Below are 22,010 nucleotides of genomic sequence, written 5' to 3' on the forward strand. Positions count from 1 at the left end.
GGTACGAAACATCAAAGGTTTCATCCAATATGATGGAGTACATTTCAGCCTTATTTTATTTCACTTTGTATCTCCCTCCTGATGTAAGTAACCAGTGCTGCAATTATGACATTTTGGCTTCTATCAGACAACACTGACACCTGGGTCCTTGTTTTGGTGACTTTCACTCTGGCAACATTTTCTATATACATTTTCAGCATGCTGTCATAGCGGGAAAATACATTCACAAGTTCAAGGAAGTTACCATGGTTGTTACTGGCGCTGCTCTCATCACCACCTCAGAATGCCTTGTCCCTGCTGTGCAATGTGTACTGTCGGATATATTCACCTTGTCAAGATTTCTCTATTTGTCTGCCTCTCGCTGTCTAACTTCTCCTTTACATTTGATACATCAAATGAAGCCTGAAGTGCCTTTTTTTTGATAATTGGTCCATCTCACCTTGCTTGTCATGTGGATTTCTGTGACTGAGTGTTGCTTGATTTTTTTCAAGAGCAGTGTTCCACTTTATTATGCCAATCCTCCATGCTTTTATGCTTTTCTTCAGAGAGGAAAAGCCGACAGCAAAGACAGTGCATTGAATCAGCAGCTTTTCTCAGCATCAAAATGGCATGCTTTTCTCCTGCAGGCAGCTGTCTGGTTTTCATGTTGTTTTAACCTTTATAACAACAAATGCAGTCTTCATAGGTGAAACCCAGGGTTCAGACCAAGAGTAGACATTCAGAGCTAGTAATTGTTTAAACAATAAGTCTAACAGAGCACACCTGGGCAATAAGAAACACCTGTCAGTCACATGATCCAATATTTTTGATTACTTGAAAAATGGGTGGGTTCAGACAAAAAGTGTCATGTTCTAAGTTGTTTAACACATCTAGATGTAAATATCAGGAAAGCTGAAATTCTGGTCTATGATTTCATATTCATCTTTTGATCTCAAACCCAAATATATTGCAAAGACAAAAGAATTGACCTTGTCATTCCAATTCTTTCGGAGGGGACTGTATCTCATAGGGATGCCATAAATATATAAAACATCAATATATCGATTATTGATTGGCACTTTTTATCAGTGCGTCTTTGAGACATCGATAGTTTAAGATTACAGTTATATTTGCATTTGCATCTTTCATATTGTAGTCTATTAGACTACCATTTAATACTGCCTAGCGTAATGGCTTTGAGGTACCGAATTACATCTTTTGTGATTTGTCAAACATGACATTGGCTATTTTGAATTTTAACAAAAACTTTCAAAAGTTTTTTTTTTTTTTTCTTTTTCAAAAGCTGCTTCTCCTACTAATTTTGACGAGTAACTACAAAATTTGGAAGGCAGCATGGGGAGACAAACTTGAACAACACTTGCTACTCAGATTTTTTTGATATGATGGATGTCATATCTCAGCAATGGTGTAAAATTTTCAGACCAAAGTTTGAAGAGTGTAAGAAGTTTTGTCTAAATATCCTCTAGGAGGTTCTATAATTCACAAATTAGTTAAACTGCTCATAACTTTTGAACCATTCAACATCAAATTATGATTTTTTCCCCCCCTCCTAGTTTCCTGGAAGTTGCTGTCTCATGTTGATGAAAATAATTTTTAATTTGCCAGCAAGAAGTTGGCCATTTTGAAATCTAACAAAAACAGTTTTTCACTTATTCTCCTACAAATTGTGTCCAATTATCTAATTATAATCATCGGCCAGTAAGATTTCAGCAAGGTTACCATTTGAGCTATCATTACAGAACTTGAATGGTAGGTTTCACTCAGATTGGCAATCTATTCATGTTCATTGGGAACAGAACCAAGTTCAAATAGTTGTTTCTCAGGAACTGAAAGTCTAGTTGAGCTGAAATTTGGAACACTGCATCGTTCTACTAATCTGTAACTGGATTTTTAATCATCACTGAATGACTTCAAAACCATGGCCACCTTCAGCCAGTCAGCAGGCATTTCACACAACTACAGTTGTGTTATTGTCACTAAACTTAATAAATATGTTCATCTAATTAGTCATCTTATAACTTGGGAGAACTGGTCACTGGGGGTCACTATTTGCAAAGAGCGCTTGGACCCCACAGGTCACCACTTGGTGCTATATAATTGGGGGGCCAAGCACTGAAGGTGCATAGGCACCCTATTGTTATACTACATTTTCTTCTTCTTCTTCTTCTTCTTCTTCTTCTTTTTCTGGCTCGGGTGTCTGAGAGCCCATATAACTGTCTGGTAAAAAGTTGTGAAATTTGGCACGCTGATTGGGGAGGGTCTAAGGAACATTCTGAACAAATTTGGGCCAAGTGTTGCCAACACTCTAGTGCCACCATCGAGTCAAATTTGGGCCTAATTTGGAAGTACATTTATGTTCATAACCTTTGACCCATGCGTCCAAAATCTAAAAGCCAGGCATCCCTGGATTCCCTGGATCGAGCCGAGTTCGGTGCACCGAACATAAATTGATGTTCGGACATCAATTTATGCCTAATTAGATTTTCTGCCATCTCGGATTTTGTCAGAAACAGTTTTTTCCCCTACTCCTCCTACAAATTTTGTCCAATCATCACCAAATTTGGCACACATCATTGTCAGCATAAGCTTCACAAAAGTTATCCAAACTGATTGCCTGTAATGCGCCAACGAATCTGATGGCAAAGCCACCGAACAGGAAGTGAGGCTGTATCTCAGCAACGATATTGCATACTGACACAAAATTTGGTAGGCATCTTCAGGACCATGTCCTGAATGTACCCAGGAAGTTTTGTGCTGCATTGTGGTCAAGAACTGTAACAACTTTCATATTTTTCCTTATATCATTTGAAGAGTTTGTGATAAATTCACAGTTAATTTTTTCTATATTTCCCTGGAGTATGCAGAAGTGGAGGCATACCAGCATCTGAAATTCAAGGGTTGACCATCTTTTTTTCTTTTGTTTGTTTGTTTGTTTTTTTGGGCTACTCCTCCTACAAATGTTCTCCAATCATCACCAAATTTGGCATGCGTCATTTCCAGAGTAAGCCTCACAAAATTATTAAAAGAATTTTGAATATTCCAAACGGTTTGTCCACAATGGGCCAACAAATCTGATTGCTAAGCCGCCAAATAGAAATTGAGGCTGTATCTCAACAATGTCTGCGCACTGACACAAAACTTCGTAGGCACCTTCAGGATCATGACCTGAGGCTATGCAACAAATTTTGTGCCAGTGCCACCTACTGGTCAAAAGTAACAATAACCTGCTAAAAAAATGCTTACTTCTAGCTGCCATTTTTGCCACTCTTCCTCCAAATTTTGTCCAAGCTTCATCAAATTTGGCTCACATCATCTTGACACCTGTCTAAATAATGCTGCAGCAATGCCACCCTGCTGCCTAAAGTTATGGCTCTGCTGTCCTGTGATTGCTTAGGCAAAAATTGTAGCATGTCTATGAATGTGTGGCTCACCAAGTCTGGGTGCTTGGCCCCCGAAAATGCTGCTTGCAGCTCTGATTACTTATCATTATTATTATTAGTATTATTATTATTATTATTATTATTATTGTTAGGAGTCCAAGCACTGAAACCTAGCTTAGCGTGCCGGAACACTATTATAATTAAGATTTTTCTTTTTTCTTTTTTTTCCTCATTCTTCTTCTTCTTCTATTTATTATTATTATTATTATTATTATTATTTGTAAACTGTAACTTTGTTGGCATACACAGGACACGATTCTGAGTTGATATGCAGAGTTTGGGGCATGATCATACATAGAGGCAGGGCTAAAGTCAGAAAAGTCCGATCAAGCTGAAATGTGGTATGCTGCATCTAGATTCTAATTTGTAACATAATTTTGATGTTGACCTCATTAGTTAAAAAACATGGCTGCAAACTGATTTCAGCAGGCACTTTACAGGGTTACTATTGAGCTATCATGATGAAACTTGAATGGTAGTTTGGTGTAAGGTCCTTCTACTACCTGATACAGTCTCACTCAAATTGGCAATCGGGGGGTACTATTCAAGTTTTCGCACAGAAGACCAAGCATATCATTTGGAAAATAAGGTGTAGAAAGAAAAGTATTTGTTTGGCTAATTCTGTTGTTGAAACGCTAAAAAATTTGGCAAGAACTGGCCTCTGAGGGTGCTATTTGCGAGGAGTGCTTGGACCCCGCAAAAAAGTCGAGGCTTAATGGTTAGAGACTCGGACTTGCAACCTGAAGGTGAACCTGAAGGTTGTGGGTTCGAGTCTCGGGTCCGGCAGGGATTGTAGGTGGGGGGAGTGAATGACCAGCGCTCTCTCTCCCACCCTCAATACCACGACTGAGATGAGACCCTTGAGCAAGGCACCGAACCCCCAACTGCTCCCCGGGTGCCGCAGCAAAAGGCTGCCCACTGCTCCGGGTGTGTGTTCACGGTGTGTGTGTTCACTACGGTGTGTGCACTTGGATGGGTTAAATGCAGAGCACAAATTCCTAGTATGGGTCACCATACTTGGCCACACTTCACTTCACTTCAAAAGAAGAATCACTGTTTGTAGCTATAGTTGTAGTTGTTGTTATAATAAAATAACAATAATAATAGTAATAACAATAATAATAATTATTATTATTATTATTATTATTATTATTACTATTATTATTATTATACTTTGATAGGTGTCTATGGCAGCCCATAGCCCTGTTTGAATTTTCATAAGTTTTTTTGCATTTTCTTCAAGTTTTGTCCAATCGTCACAAATCTTGGATCACAGCATCGTGAGACAGGATGGTTCTCTCATACCACCAAAATGAATTTGATGGCGAAGTCACCAAGCAGTAAGCGAAGGCATATCTTGGCAGCAGTGGGACATATTCAGATTCACACAGGAAGTGAAGCCTAATCTCGTTTTTAAACTCCTCAACATCAAATCATGATTCTTCTTTCTGTTGATTCCCTGAAAAGTGCCGAATGTTCTAAATATAACAAATCTGTGATTTAACCATTTTTTTTTTCTTCTTCTCCCACAAATTTACCAAATCATGCAAAATTTGGATCACAGCATTGTGAGACGAACATAAACAAAACGTTCTCAGATTTTTGATATGTGGGGACGTTCATACTTAACACACAAATGAATTTAATGGCCAAGTCACCAGACAGGAAGTGAGGCCATTTCTCAGCAATGCTTTTACGTATTGACACCAAATTTGGCATATATGTTTAGCAATATTATCTGATGTTAATATATCACGTTTGAGTTCATTTGCAACTTTGGAGGGCTACTGAAAATTTTTATATTATTATTATTATTGTTAGGGGTCCAAGGACCAAAGGGGCTAGAACCCTATTGTTTTTGTTGGGATTTTTCTTCTTCTTCTTCTTATTATTATTATTGTTATTATTGTTATTATATTTTCTGATTTAAAACAAATTCTGCAGACCAAACTTTGTCATAGAGACATGAAACTTGGTCAGTGGGTAGTACTCCCTCCCGCTACTCAGGCAAGCGAAATGGGCCTGATGACTGCTTGTGCATATTTGCATGGAACTTGAAAGGCTTATACAAGAGAAGATTCTAAGGTCATATGCAAAATTTGGGGAGTGGTCATACAAAGGGGTGGAGCTAAGGTCAGATAACTCTTTCTCAGGAACTGTATGTCTGATCGAGCTTAAAATTAGTATGATCCATCTATGTGCTAATCTGTAAGTGGATTTTTGATAATGACCTAATTACTAGGAAAAAAGCATGGCTGCCATCAGCCAATCAGGTTTCGGCAGGCATTTTTTTGACAGGGTTAATATTGAGCACTCGCCGTGAAATTTGAATGGTAGGTTTGGGTATGGACCCCCTACTCTCTGATGCAGTCTCCTTGAAATTGTGCTTTAGGCTAATGTGTTGGCGCACACTCTTTAAACAAATTATCATATATTTAAGTGGGCATGATCAAAAACATGTTGGCATTTGTAGACAATATGGCTGCCATACATCAATCAATTCTGCGAAGGCAGAGCTGGATTACTCAAGTAGCTGTAATTCATGACTGGTGCTATGGATTTAAACCAAACTTAAAACATGATGTGTGCAAAGATAGGGGTGGAGTTAAGTCCTAATAGTTGTTTCTGAAGAACAAAAAGTCCAATTGAGCTGAAATTTTGTGTGCTGCATTGAACTGCTAATCTGTAACTGTAACTGGATTTTTAGTCATAACTGAATTACTTCAAAAACATGGCCAACTTCAGCTCATCAGCTTTCAACAGGCATTTCATGCAGCTAGAATTGAGCCATCATCACAGAGCATATGTTCATGTATAATATCTATGGTACTGTGTTTCTTGGAAGAACTGGCCACTTGGGGGGGGGGGGTGCTATTTGGGAGGAGTGCTTGGACCCTGCAGATATTCGCTTGGGGATATATTTAGGGGCCAAGCAGATTTTGCTTGGAATAGAGGTTGACTGATAATAGATTTTACCAATAACTAACGTTGGCAGGACAAACCAATAACCAATTGATCAACTGATAGTTTTTAAAATTGATACTGAATGAAAATATAACACTCAAAGTAAAATATTGCTGAACTTTATTACAAAAATAAACAGTACTGATTGTACCATGAAAATGTACTGTGCTTTTTAAAATGAAATAAATATATAAATATTAACCTATATCAACTATTAGTAAGTATTAAGGTAAATAAAGGATATACATCCAAATTACCAAACATTAAAAATAGTACAGGTCAACTGTGTGTTTTTTAGCTGTAATCTAGAAACATGGCATGTAAAGTTCATAGGAAAACTTTACAATAAATTTCCATTTGTTAACATTATATTACAATATGTAATATATTTTTTACAGTGTTTATTAATATATATACCTTTCGTTGTCAGTGTTTTAAATCCACATCTGAAGTATTTCGCTCCGTGCAGAGTGTAGTCTCACGTGTCAAAACAAACACCACGAGGTGTCAGTGATTATTTCATCAGTTTATTTGTGTCGGTTTTTATTTCTGCTCAAATATCATAACAGTGATAAGGGCTAAGAGAGGGCTCTATAGCTATGTGTGCATAAATCTCCTCAACCTTTTTTACATAGGAAGATAAACATTTGCTATCCTTTTTATTCGTGAAAATTGAAAACTTAATCTCCTGCTATTTTTCTAATTAATACATATATAGCCGATCAAAAACCTACCTCCAGGAAGTTGTATTGTGTGTGCATATTAAGCATGTATGACTTCTATTTTCATTGTTAATTAAGCTGAATGCATAATATGGTAATGTTAGGGTGATGTATACTGTTATGCTTCTGGCGTTAGTGTGGTTGTTGCGGTGAATTCTGCCACTACTTTGTTTAAAGTGTAGTGTTGACTTGAGTGTAGTGTTGAGGATGTAAATGGGTGTAGTGAGTTTTTATGGCTTGTGATATTGTAGTTTTGTATTGAATTAATAGAAAGCTGTTCTGTTATTCCTAGCTGCCTAGTGCGTCAATATCAGTAACAGTAACAGTCAATATCAATAACAGTCTATATCCGCCCACTAGGGATGCAGTGTTTATTATAGAGAATGTTTGAGGAGGAGCATTGTATATTATGCATATATTATTTACAAGGACAGATGTAGTTATTCAGGGTTGATTGCATGTATCTTATTATTGTATCTGCCTTATTTTCTGTGTTCAGGGTCACTTTAATGACTGGCACAAACTCCTATAGACAGCTATGGGAGCAGGTATGTTTTAACCATAAACTGTGCACCAGAGCTGAATGTGGATGCGAGTCGCCATAGGATCAGTGCAGAGCTTTCCTATGTATGTTTCTGCTTGAGTTAAAGTACAGAAATGTTTGGAAACATTGTTGGGTATCAAAAATTAAAGCACTGTGATTAATATTGCAACTAATAAACAATTTCTAAGGAAACCTGAATGACTGCAGACATGAGTTAAGTGATCATAAGATGCATGTGCTTACCTAATTTCATGAAGTCCTGGGGTTTTGTTTAGGAATTATAGGCTTTTGGATACACTTCTTCACGCTTATTTTTTGTTCCAAAGTATTTTTATTGAATATTTTGTCAAACATGAGACATTATAATACAATTAGACATCTTTTTCATTTTTTAAATAACATCCCTACCCACAACAATTCCCCCTGTTACACAATTAAACATTTAAGCTTTCTAATATGAAGAAAAAAAAAAAATTCTACTCCTCTGAGATAACTGAGGGGTCCATCTTCTTTATCTGATCTAAAACAGGTTGCCAAGTAATATAAAACATGTTGGTACAGCCTCTTATAGTGTGCTGTATTTTTTCTAAGGCCATATAATGTAGTAAGTCCTTAAGCCATTGCTTGCTGGTTGGAGGGGATTTTTCTTTCCATTTGAGCAGTATTAACCTCCAGGCTAAAAGCATAGTAAAAGCGATCAGATTTTTCTTACTTTGATTAAAACTAAAGGATCGTGGTATGATACCAAGTATTGAAATTATGGCCTCAGGCTCTATACATGTCTTTTATGTATCAGAGAGAAATTTTGGACAAAGCCAAAGCATGTGAGATAGCGTAGCTGGCTCAATTTCACACCTATCACAGTTAGGGTCTAAATTTATTTTGAATTTGGCTAACTTCACTTTGGACCAATGCAGTCTGTGAACAATTTTAAATTGAATTACTCTGTTTTAGACAAATTGAAGATGAATAAATATTATTTAAGACAGACTGCCACATGAGTTCTATATCTAATTCCACCTCCCATTTTCTTTTTAATTGAGCTAGGGGTTCCAGGTTATGAGAATTGATTACAGAATAAATTTTACCAATGGCTCCTTTGGAATATGGACTCAGGTCCATAATAGACTCAAGAAGGGAACAGGGAGGCAGCGAAGGAAAGTGGCTCAATGAGGAAGACATGATTATTTTTTAAAATTCACTTTTTATAGCCATCCAGAGACTAAAGTTCAACATTTTTTTCATAATTATTGACATAGGAAGTCCAGAAAATTGTGCTACAGTCCAGAAAATTATACGTGTTGAGGTTGAGTGAAAAACGTAGGACTAGTTTACAATAGTAGTTTTTTTTTTTTTTTTTTTAAATAATCACAAATATTTAATGAGTTGATTGCCTCAAGAACCACTGGTGTCAAAGTTAAGTATTAGGAGGTCTAATATACAAATATCATGTGTATGTGTGAAACATTGCATAACATACAATTATTTATACACATGTAAAATGTGATAGCACCTCCCTGTGACCAATTTAAAATAAAGCATCTTAACACACAATTCAAAATGGATGACGCCCAAAATAGCCAGCATAGTAAAATTGGGTATCGTTCAACTCGGTACACCTCACTGAATCTAAAGATACCCCTTCCATGATTTTAGGACAAATTATACAAAAATTATAAGCAAAAAGAACAATTTTTCATATCTTGTGACTGTTCCGAAACTGTTCCGAAACTGCTGATGTACCCTCAGGTCATGGTTGTTACAAGACCCACCAAGTTTGGTGTCAAAACACCAAAGCGTTGCGGAGATATAACCTCACGTTCATTTTGGCATGCTCGCCATCATATTTGTTATATGCAAATGATTTTTGGTCTATCAAAAATCTTTGAATAACTTTTGGTCTTCACTGTCTGAAGATGATCTGAGCAAAATTTGGTGGAGTTCCAGTGAATGTTCTAGGAGGAGTTAGCAAAAGTACGTTTTACAAAAAATTCGAAATGGCAGAAAATTTAATTCTTTAAAGGCTAATTCTTTTGTTTTTACTATATACTGAAGACTGAAGAATTTGGGTTTGAGATCAAAAGATGAATATGAGAGGATTATATCAAAATTTCAGCTTTCATTTCTTGATATTTACATCTAGATGATCAAAAATATTGATATGTAACTGACTGGTGTTTCTTGTTGCCCAGGTGTGTTCTTTTAGATTGATTGTTTAAACAGTTAATAGCTCTGAATATGTACTCTTGGTTTTAGCCCTGGGTTTTGCCTGTGAAGATTGCATTTTTATTAAACTAGATAAACCAACATGAAGATAAGAGAGCTGTCTATGGGAGAAAAGCAAGCCATTCCGAAGCTAAGCAAAGAGGGGAAATTGATCAGAGCTATTGTGCAAGCATTGGGCGTAGCCAATACAACAATTTGGAATGTTCTGAAAAAGAAAGAAACCACTGGTGTGCTAACAGACGTCAAACAGGTCGGAAAACAACAGCAGTTTATGGCAAACATTGTGAGAGCTGTGAAGAAAAACCCAAAAACAACAGTCAATGATGTCAACAAACTGCACAGGGCCGGGGTGAAGGTATCACAATCCACTCTTCGAAGAGGTCTTAGAAACAGTAGAAATATAGAGGCCATATTACAAGATGCAAAGTAGTCATCAGCACTAAGAATTGGAAGACCTGATTGAAAAAAGAAAAACAAAAACAGAGATGAGCCACAAAAGTTGTGGAACCAAGATTAACCTCTACCAAAGGTTAATCAAAGTGATGGACAGGCCAAAGTGTGAAGAAAGAAAAACCCACTCGTGGTCCAAAACATGAGCTCATAGGTTAAACAGGGTGGAGATAGTGGGATGGCTTGGGCTTGCATGGCTGCTTCTGGAACAGGCTCACTAATATTTATTGATGGTGTAACTCATGATGGTAGCAGCAGACTGAATTCAGAAGTCTATAGAAACATTTAGTCTGTCAATTTACAGAGAAATCTATCCAATTTAATTGGATGGAACTTCATCATGCATCAAGACAATGACCTAAAACACACAAACACAGCAAAGGACTTCATCGGGGTAAAAATGTGGAAGGTTTTAGACTGGCCAAGTCAATCATTAGACCTTAACCCAGTTGAGCATGCATTTCTCCTGAAGAGGAGACTGAAGAGAGAAACCCCCAAAACCAACAATAATTGAAAGAAACTGTGGTACAACCCTGGAAAAGCATCACAAAAGAAGAATGCAACAGTTTGGTGATGTCGGGGGTCATTGGCTTGTGCAGTTATTGCAAGCAAGGGATATGCAACCAAATATTAAATGTTATTTACTTTAAGACTATCTGTTCCTATACTTTTGCTCACCCCACTAAAGGTGTCATGTTCTAAGTTGTTTAACACATCTAGATGTAAATATCAGGAAATGGAAGCTGAAATTCTGATCTATCATCTCATATTCATCTTTTAATTTCAAATCCAAATGTCTTCAGTGTGTAGCAAAAACAAAAAAATTGCCATTCTAGTACTTTCGGGGAGGACTGAACATCACAAATTACTGAGCCATTAATCAGCCAATCAAATTTCTACAGTCATTTGACAAGGTTACAACTGAGCATTTGTCATTTCTTATGTTAACAGTTGACATTATGTTAACAATAATGTTAACATTATATGAACAGTATGTCAATCTGTGGTCTCTTTAGTGCTCTTTGCAACTTGGCTGGTCAAGAGCTGGTCACAGGGTTGCTACATCCTTGGACCACACAGAATCATGCAGACCAAACATAGGTCATAGAGACATGAAACTTGGCCTATAGGTAGTACTCCCTTAATACTGCTACTTAGACCAGAGAGATAAGCTGGATTCATGCTCATGGTCCTTAGCGTCCATGCAGAGTTCTTTTTTTTTTTTTTTGATACTCTTCTCTAATCTTTTCACATTTTCAGTAATATGATTAGCACTACTTGATAATCATTGTTAAACTGTCTTTGTATTGCTTAAATATTGATGTATAATTCAGTGTGTAACTCTCTGGTTTTCCAATTGCTTCTTCTCTATTAGTATTTCAAATCAGAACATACAAACGGCAGTTATATTTTAATTTTTCTATGCAGGTACCATGAAGAAAATTGTAATATGGCATTCGGGGAGTTCAGGTTTGGACCTCTGTTTATGAGACTGTGTTATGAACTGGGCCTGGCAGATTTAGCACTCACTACACTAACTGATAAGGTACTAATATTAATTAACTAATATATACAAGTTATATTGATACTCAGACTGTAGTTTAAGAGTTTGTTTGATTTATTTATTTATTTAAGAGACACATCTCATGCCATCAATGTTTTCATATTTTCTGTTGGTCCTTTAATTCATCTCCATTGTAGCATGGCAAATTATATCATGTATAATGCATACAGTTGTGAAAATTCACTTACAATTTTGTGTATAAAAAGTAATAATTGATCTCAGTTGTACATTGTTAATTTGTTACTAAGCATCAATTTATTAGACTTATTTTTATGTCAATTTTCTTTCGTTATCCTTTTCTTTAAGAGGCTAAAAGGATTCTTTCCAGACTGTACTTCTTTTAACCTGGCCATAGACCTGCTGTTCAGTAAAGGACACTTGGAAGGTAAGAGTTATTATTCAAGCATTATAAAATCTATCAAATCACATACAAAATTAATTTGTTAAATTCAAATAACGAGGGTGAAAACTATATCCCGGCAGCTCATAGACCTTTTTCACACTTATATGTTATGAATGAAGAAGCTGGCTGGCTGAGTTTGCATTTTTCCAGACAACAGGTTTATTTCATCCATTCCAATCAAGAGAGTATAGTCCCATGTATCAAGTAGTCAGATTCTATGAAATGCTGGCTACAGATGTACATGCTACCTCTTAAAATGCTCACTCTCATCTTGGTGAATAGCACAAAGCTGTTTCTTTCTCACAACACATTGCGGGGAAACGAGTAAAAGCTCTAATACAGATATTTGCTTGAATTATTTGTCCCTTTAGGGATGCTGCAGTGATTGCGTGTCTTATTTGCTTCCACTGTTCACTGTCTCATGGAAGATTTGAAAGACTACTACTTACACTTTCATAAGACAGAAGCAGCATTCATAAGCGTTTATAATGCAGAAGTTTGGAAAAGAAACATGAAATTTGCTTTCCTTTAACTGTGTTCAAAATGTGAGTTTCTTCTCACTTATGTTCACTGTCCAGCTGTATCAAATTTCAGTTGTTTATTGTTTTTTTTCCCGTCCACATTATAATTAGGGGTCCTAATCACAGTTAGCTTGCTGACTTTTTAATAAAAGACAGACATAGAATCATCCATTTTTGCACTTTCGAATAGACAGACACCGAATAGGTCGGCCAAGGAAAACAGCAGTTGATGACAAACATTGTGAGAGCTGTGAAGAAAAACCCCAAAACAACAGTCAGTGATATCACCAACAAACTTCACAGGGTAAAAGCTAGGATGAGTTGCAATATTTGGACCCAATTATCTGATTTGGCCAAAAAGCAGTTGATAACCCCTGGTCTAGACCACCGCCTTTAACATTAAGACTTGCCTTTAAGCCTGAAAAAAATCAGGAAATGCAGGATAGGAAATGCAGACTGAAGAAATCGCCTTTTTATTTTTCCTTTGCTGTCAAATGTAATACAGTGTAAATAGCAAGAGACAATTTAAAAATAAAAATGAATAATATGATACATGAATGAGAGGATGGCAAGCACTGAAATAAATAAATAACTTTAATAGGAGTCTATTATATTGGCAGTATATTAGTGAATGAAAACTCTTAATTGTAATTATTACATTAATCACTGCAAATTTAATTTCATTTAACAATAATCCTCATTATTTGGAAACTTATAAAATACCACTTGATTGAGCACATTCTATAAGTTTGCATTTTATATTTTGCACCAACAGTAAATTGTGCATACAGTTTATTGAAGCCAAAAGATACTAAATTGAGGTCTTGAGATCATGTGTGAGCAGGATATAGGCTATTTTATCTGCTTTTAATTTGTTATTTTGAGTTGTTGGATAAATAAGATAAAGCCTGTGTTTTCATAATTTGATGCACTCTCCTCTAAAGAAACCCTGCCACAGTTTGACAGATAAGCTAACCAAGCACTCTGTTATGCTTACGGCTCACTTTGAGTATGAGTATTCACTCCTTGAAAGAAGGAACCTTTTGGTTGACTAAATATAAGATAGGATTCTTGTGTAAATAGAGTCTTAGTGCAATGCAGTCGGTGTGAGAATGATGCAGTGCAATTCTAGTAAATACAGTATTGATGTCAATAACTACATATTTACATGTTGTGCAGCAGTATGTAGGAGGATGTCAGTGCAAATTATTGGCATATCAAAGAGTATGGTTTGTGCAAGATGATGGATTAGTGCACATACCATTGTGCAAGATGCTACATCATTGGAAGTATCAATATTGCTTAATTAGAGATGAATGTTATACATGCTAATGTCATGTAAACAACAAGAAGGGTACCAGGGTATGTGTCGCCTGAGTCCAATTGCACTGGAGTTTTAGCAGTTTTGGTTTCAGTTTAGTTTAGTTTAGTTTTCAAGTTTTGGTATGACAGGGTGGACCAGATGAACCAGATAGACCTGCAGCAGCTATGGGGAAAAAGCTGTTCCTCAGTCTTATATGAGTGCAGAAGAAAGTATTGTATTTTCTTGATGGCAGGGGAGCGACACAGGTAATGTTCAGGGTGGGATGGGTCCCTGGTGATACTTTCTTAAGAAGGGCTTTCTTAAGGCAGTGGCTGGTATAGATTTATTCCAGGGCTAGGAGTTTTACTCTGATGATATGTTGGACTGTCTTCACTATCTCTTGCAGTCATCTTCTCTCAGCAGCCATGCAGCTAACAAACCATACTATAATGCAGTAGGTCAGTATGCTTTCCACAGTGCTACAGTAGAAGTTGACCAAGAGTTGCTATTGTAGGCTAGTTCTTTTCAGCTTCCTCAGGGGAAAAAAAAAAAAGGCATTGTTGAGCCCTCTGAATAATGTGGGCTGTGTTTAGAGACCAGGAGAGGTCCACAGTCACATTGACTCCCACAAATTTGAATCCTATTTAAGGAATGATACTATTTAATAATTAATTAATTAGTAGTATTATATTTATGTATTTAATATTGGGCTCAAGGCATTCCGTAGTATGAGTGTATTTACAGCTGAAAGTATACATTTCATACTGTGGTTACTGTCGGACAGTAGTGCTGAACCTAATACAGCTCCTTGCACAAGGTGGTATAGCACGAGAGAAATGTCCACGGTGCATGTAACTGAGATAAGGCTCTGTTTTAGGCAAACTCCACCCCATGTTTGCAACTTTTGTGTAACTGTTTGAATAACTCCTAAGTGTGTAGGTACATGTGAGCACTGAATACACAGTTTTGTTATTAAATCCTCACTGTGTGTGTGTTACTCAACTCTGAAAATGGCCCATACATGTAGGCCTGTCACAATGACTACTTTTTTTGGACGATATATTGGCCCAGAAATAATTGCGATAAACGATATTGTCTTTTTAGGACCATTTTATGCCACTGATATAATGATAATATAATAGCATAATAATGCAAGTACATCCTTTCAATGAGCTTTTTAAGAATGTTCAGTCATTGGAATTGGAATGTCAAAAAAAAAAAAAAAACACCAGATTTTTAAATCAGCAGTCCACAAGAAGGTGAAAACCAAACCAAACATGTTATATTGTTTATTGCAAAGAACAAACCTGGCTGTTAACAAAGTGTATTTATTTTTAAACTAAAGTGCATAAAATTATATTATAAAATCAAAAGATTTCTAGTTAATTTTCACACTGGTTTTTGTCTCCTGACAAAATATATCTTTTAAATTTAGTAAAGATTTTGTCATGTCATATTTATTAATTTTAGTCAATTTTACTCTAAAATGGCATCAAATATTTTTAGTTGATGAGAAAATGCAGAAATTAAACAAATTCACACATTTTATATATTAAATTGAACATGTTTCAACAAAAACTTGTGAAAACCTAATCTACTGAAATATTACAATGAGTACACTATTGTAATACAATATTGTGAATTATTTATGCTTTAGTTATTCATTGTCCGTTGTTATGGTATTCACAACTTGACTTACCATTCTACATGGCGCGTTAGAACTTAAACACAAGTTCATGTTCACTTGTGCCTTCGACTCATTTTGTGCAGAAGTGATTTGTAATATATTGTGTATATGTCTGATTAATCTCATTTGTGTACAGGATGCACTTGGTGAGTTAATTAGCCTGCTAGTAAAGCGCTTCAATTTACCAGTGCTCATTCACTGTTGAGCGTCAGCTCATCCAGCATAAGCGGGTCAAACCCTGACATTATTCGCTATGACTGGATTATTTGAAACACTAGTACTATTCTTTCTAGATTCTTCTTCTTAAAAAAAAAAAAAAAAACATTGTTAGTGCATTATCTTGAATGTCATTTTTTCAACCGTATGTTTTAATTAAAATCAGCGCTAGTGCAGCTACGCATCTTAAATTCGAATGCACACAGTTTTTGTGTTCGATTGTGCATTTTTATCTTAAATCCAATGAATATTCGAAGTTTGAATTTTAATTTGACAGCCCTAGAGCAGAAGAGGGGACAAAAGCAGGACGAATGGTAAAAATGTTGGTGACATTCATTCTTATGTAAACACAATGGGCAATATCAAGATCGGCAAAAATGATTGAGGTCATGTCCATATATCGTACGATATATCGTAACAGGTCTACATACATGCTAAACATTTACCAAGCAACACTGTACAGCTAGGCTAACAGTAGCAACTAACATCAAATAGCCAACAAGTACCCTGTTCATCTGTCAGTACATTTCCCATCTGTTGCATACTAGCTTTTCGGTCCAGTTCATAAAACTCACAAGAATGGGCAATTGGGGTATAAACATATTTAACATGTTTAATATTGTATCTAAGAAATCTAAATCTAATCTGTACCCTCAGCTAAACTATGCCGAATAGTGTCCCGCTATAGTGGACACCAACCCTGTTAGACCATTAACAGACCATCACAACGTGAACCTTTGTTTTCTATCCACAATATATACGGCACCATTATCAGCTTGATGCTGCTACTATAGTGCCCAGAATCAGTCCCACCCCTCCCGTGGTTCATGTTCTATGAGGTACTAAAGGAGTATCACCGCATGTGCCAGATATTAGTGGGTGGGTGGCCTTTTTTTTTTCTTTTTCTTTTTCTTTTTTTCTCTTCCTTGCCAAAAAGTCCCATGCTACAATCATGCTCCCATGATTATAGCCATGTACAGAGAGTATTAACGTAAATATGTCCATGCAGGTGTGTTGGAGCTGATGTGGGAGATGAAAGCCCAAGGTGTTGCTTTCAACAAGGACACCTTTACACTGGCATTTGCTACCTGCTACAAGCTAGTAGGAAAACTGTTTTGTCTTGTCTTTAGTCTTTTGCAGATTTTGGTCACTAAAAATGTGGATTGTGATGTTGGAGGGATGTTTATTTATTTATATATATATATATATATATATATATATATATATATACATAATATATTTACATTTATAATAGATTTTCATTGAAGCTGCTATTGTGGCATTCATAGTAAACAGAGTGTGGATTAATCTCTAATTTCCTTTGTGATGTAACTTATAGAACACCCCTAAGTCATACCAGATCTGCTTGGCCCTGCTGGAGGAGGGTCAGGCCAAAGTCAGCTTCATTCCTAGACATGCCTATTGCATTGCAGTTGCCTTTGCCCTCAAGCAGGTAAGTAAGAGGCAGTTCTATATAGTGGCACACAATCTATATTCAGACCCTGAAAGAACAAAAGAAAATGAAGTATCCTGTGAATAGCATAACAAATTGGTAAATTTGACAGAATGATGTTTGACAAAATTAATTATTACCATAACAACAACTGGAGGAGAGGTTCAATGTTATGTTCGTACCTTACCTTATTGCTTATGCATCTTTCAGGATGATGTTGAGCGAGCACAGAGTATCTACTCTCAGATCATGAACACAGACAACAGACTATGCCAAAACCTGAGAGTAAGTCTGTTTGTGTGTGCACTATGTATGAGGAATAAGAGAGACCAATGCAAACTGTTCTTATACATTTTTATGTCAACTGCTTTCAGGTACTTCTGTTGGCCATGGCAGGATCAATGAAAGATGCAGTCTCTGTCCTCACAACAGCCCTGTTGTCCAATAGTTTAGTGTTTGTAAAGAAGCCAGACTTCTGCCAGGAAGTGGTGAGACTAATTGTTGATATCAGTTGATGTTCATGAAACAAAATAAAACCACAGTAATTGCACCATGAGTATTTCATCAATGAATTCTCTAGTACAACCATCATCTATGCCAGTTTATCATTTGCAGTGAAATGGAATTTAAGCAATCTAGATATACCAGTCTAATTATTACAGTTGTAATTGTTATTCTTTTCAGTTATCCATTACTCTTTTAACTTTCCCAAGTATTAATGGCTCATAACTGGTATAACGAACACCACTTCTAGCTGTCACTCTGTTTCAGGTTGATGTGTTGAGAGAGAGAAGTGAAGATGGGCCATGGAGAGTGCAAGTTGAGCATCTGGTTAAGCAGCTGCAGCAGGCAGGTCAGGTGAACCCACAAAGGCTGGACCACTTGCTGTACCGCACACCTACAGGGAAAAGGAAGCTTTTGTCTTTTCTGAAGGAGGAGAACAGGAGGACCAGCAGCCGAAGGACTCTGAGACCACTGCTGTCAGAGTGATGGTCATGGTCACTGCCAAAGTTACTAAAATATGAGTAGTGCACAATACTGATGCATCTGTGCCTGGTATTAAAACCATAATATTTTTAGAAGTGTGGGAAAAAAATGTCCACAAGTTAGCTGTCCAGAGTATCCAGAAAACATTGAGTTGGAGGCATTCGATCCAAGGGTTTCTGTAGTGTGATACTGTGGGACTTGTGAGTAGAAAGTTAAACTATTTCTCAAATTGAGAGTATGATTTCTGTCTAAATATTTTCCCTGTGTGCATAGGCTGCATTTATTATAGAGTATTTAAGATGTAGGTTTGAACAAGAAGATTGTGTGTGTGTTGAAATGACTAGGGCATTTTTCTTACATTTATAATATAAATGCAATAAAGAACATCTGAATAGTTACATTCAATTCAATTCAATTTTATTTGTATAGTGCTATGTGAATTTATCCCTAATGAGCAAGCCAGAGGCGACGGTGGCAAGGAAAAACTCCCTGAGATGATATGAGGAAGAAACGGATAGTGCAATTATAAATAAATCCCTTCTATTATTGTGTACTATATGGACAAATAGTGCAATTGTGCAACCAATAAATTCATCACAGTTTTTGCAAGAAGTTGGTTAAAATCTATCCACGGTCCACTGATGGAGTCCTGAGTATGAAGGTGCTCGTGGCAACCGCAGCCCCAAAGCCACTACAGCAATCGCAGTCCCAAGGCATTACAGTACAGCTCCCCATATGTGATCCCCATGCCATCTCCACAGCCCCCAGGTGGGACTATCCCCAGCAAACCAAATGGTTCTTCAGACCATCCATATGGGGCCGCCCCCAGCAGCAGCGAGCGAACTCAACTGATGAGAACTCCAACCAGAAGTAGGGCATCAGGATGGGTCAAGCAGCGAGGAGGAGCAGAAGGTGCATCAGGATGAGTCAGGCAGCGAGGAGGAGCAGAAGGGGTCAGGATCACTGGCATCTCAGACGTAGCATGTGTAGCTCAACAGAGAGAGAGAGAGAGACTGTTAGGTAAGCTTTTGTCCTCTAATGGTTAAGGACAATGTACTTTGCGTGCAGAGTGCAAGCAGGGACTCCAGCAATAATAGCTATGACAGCATAAAAAGGGAGAGCCAGAAGCTAACACAGCACATGAGGGCACCCTGGGACATAAGGCAGCCAGCCACTCCTCATCCAAATATCCCAGTTCACCACAACACACTGCCTGTGAACCCTCCAGACCTGCCCCTGTACCTAAGAAAAAACTATTCACTAAAGGCTTGACTAAACAAATATGTTTTCAGCCTAGACTTAAACACTGAGACTGTGTCCGAGCCCCTAACACTAAGTGGAAGGCTGTTCCATAACTATGGGGCTCTACCCCCAGCTGTAGCACGCACTATTCAAGGTACCAACAAATAGCCTGCACCATTTGATCTGAGTAGGCGTTGCGGATCATAAAAGACCAAAAGTTCACTCAGGTACTGTGGCGCGAGACCATTTAGTGCTTTATAGGTCAATAGTAGTATTTTATAATCGATACGAAATTTGATTGGGAGCCAGTGCAGTGTGGATAAGATAGGGGTGATGTGGTCATAACTTCTGATTCTAGTAAGGATTCTTGCTGCTGCATTCTGGACTAACTGGAGCTTGTTTATGCATCTACTGGAACATCCAGACAGTAAGGCATTACAATAATCCAACCTAGAGGTAACAAAAGCATGAACTAATTTTTCTGCATCGTGTAGTGACAATATATTTCTTATCTTAGCAATATTTCTGAGATGAAAGAAAGCAATCCTAGTGATATTATCTACATGAGCTTCAAAAGAAAGACTAGAGTTGATAATCACACCAAGATCTTTTACTGCTGCACATGATGAAACAGAAAGGCCATCCAGAGTTATTATGTAATCAGAAAGCTTACTTCTAGCTGCATGTGGTCCTAGTACAAGTACTTCTGTCTTGTCAGAATTAAGTAAGAGAAAGTTAATAAGCACCCAGTTTCTAATGTCTTTTAAACATTCCTCAACTTTATTAAGCTGGTGTCTGTCATCTGGCTTTGCTGAAACATACAACTGTGTGTCATCAGCGTAACAGCGTACATGTTTGATATATTACCTGTAATTTCTTTTTATAAACACTGAAAGAATTTATTATTGTTATTAATTATTTTCAGTGGGTTTGCAAAGTATGTAAACCGTTTCAGACATTGCACTATTAATTTTTAATTAAAATTGAGCATTAACTGACACAATCCTTAATGACAAAGCTGTTGCACAACTAGTTTTGGAGCTTATGTTCTAATTCTTTCCAACCGAATCATTCAGCTAATCTGTTTGCCTGTATGGGTAGTAGTGTGTGACTCAGGGTGAGATGAGTGGTGAGCATTTATTTTCACCTATACAATTGCATGGTATTAAAAATCCAAAAACAAATCAAAAGAAAATTTCCAGCAGCTCTATTCAGTAGTTCAGCTCAGACCACACACACACACACAGCCCGTCTCACTGAGAGAGAGAGAGAGAGTGAGAGATAGCAAATTAGCATATTAAATAAGCGACAGGTGTGCCACATAAATTTGCTCATTCCCCCATGCTCCCGCTGTAGACTCCCACAAAACCATAGCCCTACCTGTCACAGTACCCCTACTGGCCAACTCCCTTCCCTGGCGGGACAGAAGGTCTGCCATTACCATCTGCACCCCTGGCCTATGGACCACAGTGAAGTTAAACGGCTGTAACACCAGATACCAAGAGTGATCCGTGCACTGGCTTTTTTCATGCAGTGGAACCATAGCAAGGGCGTGTGGTCCAAACAGAGAGTGAATGGATACCCCAACAAGTAGTATTGGAGAGTGAGGACTGCCCATTTGATGCCCAGACACTCCTCCATAGTGCTGTACTTCAGCTCCCGCACTGAGAGTTTTCTGCTGATGTACAGCACCAGGCAGTCCTCCCCCTCCACCACCTGGAACAGAATGGCCCCTAGCCCGTTGTGTGACATGTTGATCTGCAACACAAACGAGAGAGAAAAGTTAAGGGAACTGAAACAAATGCCCCCTGTAGAGAGCCGCTTTATCCCTCACAAAGGCCCACTTGCACTGCGCCAACCACTGGCCTGGATCTAGTGCCCCCTATTAGTAAGATTATTCAGCAGGCTGGTGAGGTCTGATTAATTGGGTGCAAACCTGTGATAATATCCTGCCAGCCCCAGGAACTGTTTCACCACCTTTTTGGATTTGTGTCTTGGGCAGCCAGCAATTGTAGCATTCTTATAATTTGGGGATGCACAATGTCCCAAGTGGAAGCCCAAACACCCTCTGCCTGTCCAATTTGCACACTTCACTGTGTCTGTGAGACCATCCCACCTCAAAGACTTTAGGACCACCCTCATATGCTGCATATGCCGTTCGCAATTGTTATAATAGTCTATTAAATCGTTTAAATATACAGTGGGCTGTGGGGCCATAACACCCGATCAGTCTTTGAAATGTGGCACGCCGAAAAGCCTGATAAGAAGTGTGACAATTGGTGTAACCG

General features: G+C 37.6%; 1 protein-coding gene across 1 annotated transcript in view; it reads left to right on the forward strand.

Annotated features, from left to right (window-relative positions):
• Positions 1-18,878, forward strand: part of ptcd2 (pentatricopeptide repeat domain 2) — a 38,807-nt gene extending 19,929 nt beyond the window's left edge. Inside the window, exons 4-10 of the mRNA XM_026921841.3 lie at positions 11,775-11,892; positions 12,217-12,295; positions 17,050-17,141; positions 17,380-17,493; positions 17,704-17,778; positions 17,868-17,981; positions 18,265-18,878. Coding sequence (XP_026777642.1) covers positions 11,775-11,892; positions 12,217-12,295; positions 17,050-17,141; positions 17,380-17,493; positions 17,704-17,778; positions 17,868-17,981; positions 18,265-18,483 — 811 coding nt within the window. The 3' untranslated portion in view covers positions 18,484-18,878. The remainder of the gene's footprint in view (positions 1-11,774; positions 11,893-12,216; positions 12,296-17,049; positions 17,142-17,379; positions 17,494-17,703; positions 17,779-17,867; positions 17,982-18,264) is intronic.
• Positions 18,879-22,010: the final 3,132 nt, after the last annotated feature.

The sequence above is a fragment of the Pangasianodon hypophthalmus genome, chromosome 27, assembly GCF_027358585.1.
Source record: "Pangasianodon hypophthalmus isolate fPanHyp1 chromosome 27, fPanHyp1.pri, whole genome shotgun sequence".
NCBI lineage: Eukaryota > Metazoa > Chordata > Actinopteri > Siluriformes > Pangasiidae > Pangasianodon > Pangasianodon hypophthalmus.